The 3,357-nt window shown below is 48.4% G+C and overlaps 1 protein-coding gene across 1 annotated transcript in view; it reads left to right on the forward strand.

Moving 5' to 3' along the window:
* The window catches only part of LOC109847661, a 12,781-nt gene continuing 9,424 nt past the window's right edge, over nt 1-3,357 (forward strand). Inside the window, exon 1 of the mRNA XM_020416891.1 lies at nt 1-486. Within this exon, the coding sequence (XP_020272480.1) occupies nt 1-486 (486 nt within the window). The remainder of the gene's footprint in view (nt 487-3,357) is intronic.

The raw sequence follows: 3,357 nt of genomic DNA on the forward strand, positions 1-3,357 counted from the left end.
ATGAAGACAGAGGTGACCTGCTATGTCATTGATGCCGAGCCATCCTACAACGTGCTCTTAGGACGTCCGTGGATCCATAGCAACCGAATAGTCTCGTCCACGTTACACCAATGCTTGAAGTATGTGGATGATTATGAGCAAGTGAAAACGGTAGTGGCCGATAATCAACCCTTCAAGGGCGTCGAGAACTACTTCATGGACTCTCTGCTGTACCAAGACCCCGACGAGCCACCGGTCGAGGAACTGGAGAGCGGCAACGAGGCGGATAGCGAGCCCGAGTACGGCGACAACCTAGTCTTGAACGACTTCGAATCATTTGTAATCGGTTACGAAAGTCACAATGTAACCAACGCTGTTCAGGCGGAGGAGATTACCGTGAATGAGAAGTTCAACTTTGCTTATTTGTCGTCTTGCTCAACATCCGAGGATGATGCACCTAATAACCTAGTGTCGAAACTCTATAACGAGCGCTCCCTGCACTTTCCTGTATGCTTGTCGTATGTCACGAAGGCACAGCCAATCAAGTCATCGCAAGCTGTACTCGTCGTACCGGCCCGGAATAACTATCAAAAAGATATTATCTTTGGGTGAATCGATCACCCCTTGTGCATGCTGTGGGATGAATCTGAAGACGAGGACCCCACGCCTCAGTTTTCACAATACAGTCAAATCATAAAGCGCATGATGAGCAACATAGGGTACGGCCTCACTCGCCCAGAAGGCCTGGATTACGGCCGAGGACGCAGAACGGTCATCCGACCCGCTTACGTACCTAAAGGCAAACCCTCAAATTACTTCAATCGGACCCGGAGAGGTTTAGGCTACTCCTCTTCCTTATCGGATTTGTTATGTTATGTCAATGAGGACTCCGACTATGCGCGTTCGGGGGATCGATCTTTGACAACCTCAGCATGGGACTCAAATGTCAGTGTAAGAGACTTGTTCGACAGCCTTACAGTCAACATGGCCACGATTGATCCCGCTGAAATGGCAGGGGACGAACAAGTCCCACTTTAATAACATGGCTGAATACAACACGCTACTCATTGGACTTGAGTTAGCAAGAGAATTAGAGATAAGACATCTCGAAGCCTACGGTGACTCTCAGCTAATTGTCAAACAGATGACGGGGGAGTACGAAGTAAGGAACAACAATTTAATCCCGCTTCACAAAGCAGCTACCAAGCTGGTGGAGTCATTCGAGAGTTTTCGCATCGAGCATGTGCTCCGTTCTAAGAACACGCATGCGGACGCCCATGCATCCTTGGCGGCTAACTTGGCCCAGCCACTAGAGACGACTCAATGGGTCACTGTGGCAAGCCGAAGACTCTTTCGACTAAAAGACGTTCCAGAAGCAAACGCCACCCATCAAGTTTTGGATCAGCCCGACCTGAAAGACTGGCGTCTCCTGATCATCGATTACGCACTATACGGCATGCTGCCCGAGGATGCTAAGGAACGAGAGTCCGTCCGGTGACGTGCCTCGAGGTTCTACTCAAACGCCACCCATCAAGTTTTGGATCAGCCCGACCTGAAAGACTGGCGTCTCCTGATCATCGATTACGTCCTATACGGCATGCTGCCCGAGGATGCTAAGGAACGAGAGTCCGTCCGGTGACGTGCCTCGAGGTTCTACTACGATTCGACCACCAAGATGTTGTATCGAAGGTCGTACGACGGCTTGTTACTTCGATGTCTTTCAAAGGCAGAGGCACGAGAAGCTCTGTGTGAAGCCCATGGCGGTACTTGTGGAGCCCGCCAGCCCGGATCCAAACTTTGGGATCGTCTACGAAGGATGGGCTACTTTTGGCCTGGGTTTGTTAGCGACGCGGTTGCTTACATAAAGCACTGCCACGCGTGGCAAATCCACACCAATTACATGCATCAACCTCCTGAAGACCTACACCCAACAACGGTATCATGGCCTTTTGAAGCGTGGGGAATGGACATTATCGGGCCAATTTCCTCGCCGTCGGCAAGAGGCCATCGCTTCATCCTCGTGATTACCGACTACTTCTCCAAATAGGCCGAAGCCTTCCCTTTAAGAGAAGTCAAGACCAATGATGTGATTAAGTTCATCAAACATCATGTCATATACCAATACAGCGTACCTCGACGTATCATCCATGACAACGGTACAAAATTCGTTAGTCATGCGTTCACCCGGTTTTGTGATAAATTCCGAATACAAAACCTTTCCTCCACAGCCTATAACCCTTCGGCAAATGGCTTGGCCGAGGCCTTCAACAAAACAATACAAAACCTTTCCTCCACAGCCTATAACCCTTCGGCAAATGGCTTGGCCGAGGCCTTCAACAAAACAATCATTAAGATGTTAACCAAGCTAACTTCCAATAGCAAGCGCGATTGGAACGAAAAGCTGGGTGAGAGCTTGTGGGCGTATCGCACAATAGTTCGCACACCGACTGGCAACACGCCTTACTCATTGGTATACGGCTGTGAGGCCGTGTTACCATTAGAGATTCAAATTCCATCCCTCTACATCGCCCTGGCAGCGAGGATGACGACTGAGAATAATCATCAACGACGCCTCGCAGAACTGGATGCGTTGGACGAGAAATGATTGGAAACTCAACAACACATTGAGTTCTATCAAGCCCGAATGGCCAAGGCTTTCGACAAGAAAGTCAAGCGTCGATCCTTCAAGGAGGGAGAATTGGTACTAACCGCTCGATGACCAATGATTCTCACTTCCAAGAAGAAGGGCAAATTTCAGTCCAAATGGGAAGGACCGTTCATGGTAGAGACAGTCTACTCGAATGGAGCCTATCGCCTCGTCAAACCGAATGGCGACAAGATCATGATGCCCATCAATGGTAAATACTTGAAGAAGTACTACCCTTAGCTCTCCTTCAAACTCCCACGAGTGCATGAGTCTAAACTGGTCCTCACTCTCTCCAACTGGTACACAAGGCTAAACTGTTCCTACTTCCTATGCTCCAACGGGAAACCCTATATGAGACGCTGCTAACAGTATTCTTAAGCGTGACCTAGATTGCCATTTGGTCCAACCATCTTATAGTCGGGGCCAAGACAACCCTGTTATGTTAATTATCACCTTTGACAAAATTAACTTACAAATCCTCTCCAATAGGATGGTGAGCCCACTGAAGTCACTCACATCGTGGCAAACAATTCTGTTATGTTAACTATCACCTCTAAAAAAATCAACTTATCAATCCCTTCTAATGGGATGATAAGTCCTCATAGTTGCTCCAATCACAACAAAACTCCATCATGTTAATGATCACTTCTGATGACTGGCGCCGTTATTCCCACGAGTAACACAGCCTAAGTAGTAACCTACCATGCGATGTGCTACTACTTCGGTCAATA

The sequence above is a fragment of the Asparagus officinalis genome, chromosome 7 (genome assembly GCF_001876935.1).
Source record: "Asparagus officinalis chromosome 7, Aspof.V1, whole genome shotgun sequence".
Classification (NCBI taxonomy): domain Eukaryota; kingdom Viridiplantae; phylum Streptophyta; class Magnoliopsida; order Asparagales; family Asparagaceae; genus Asparagus; species Asparagus officinalis.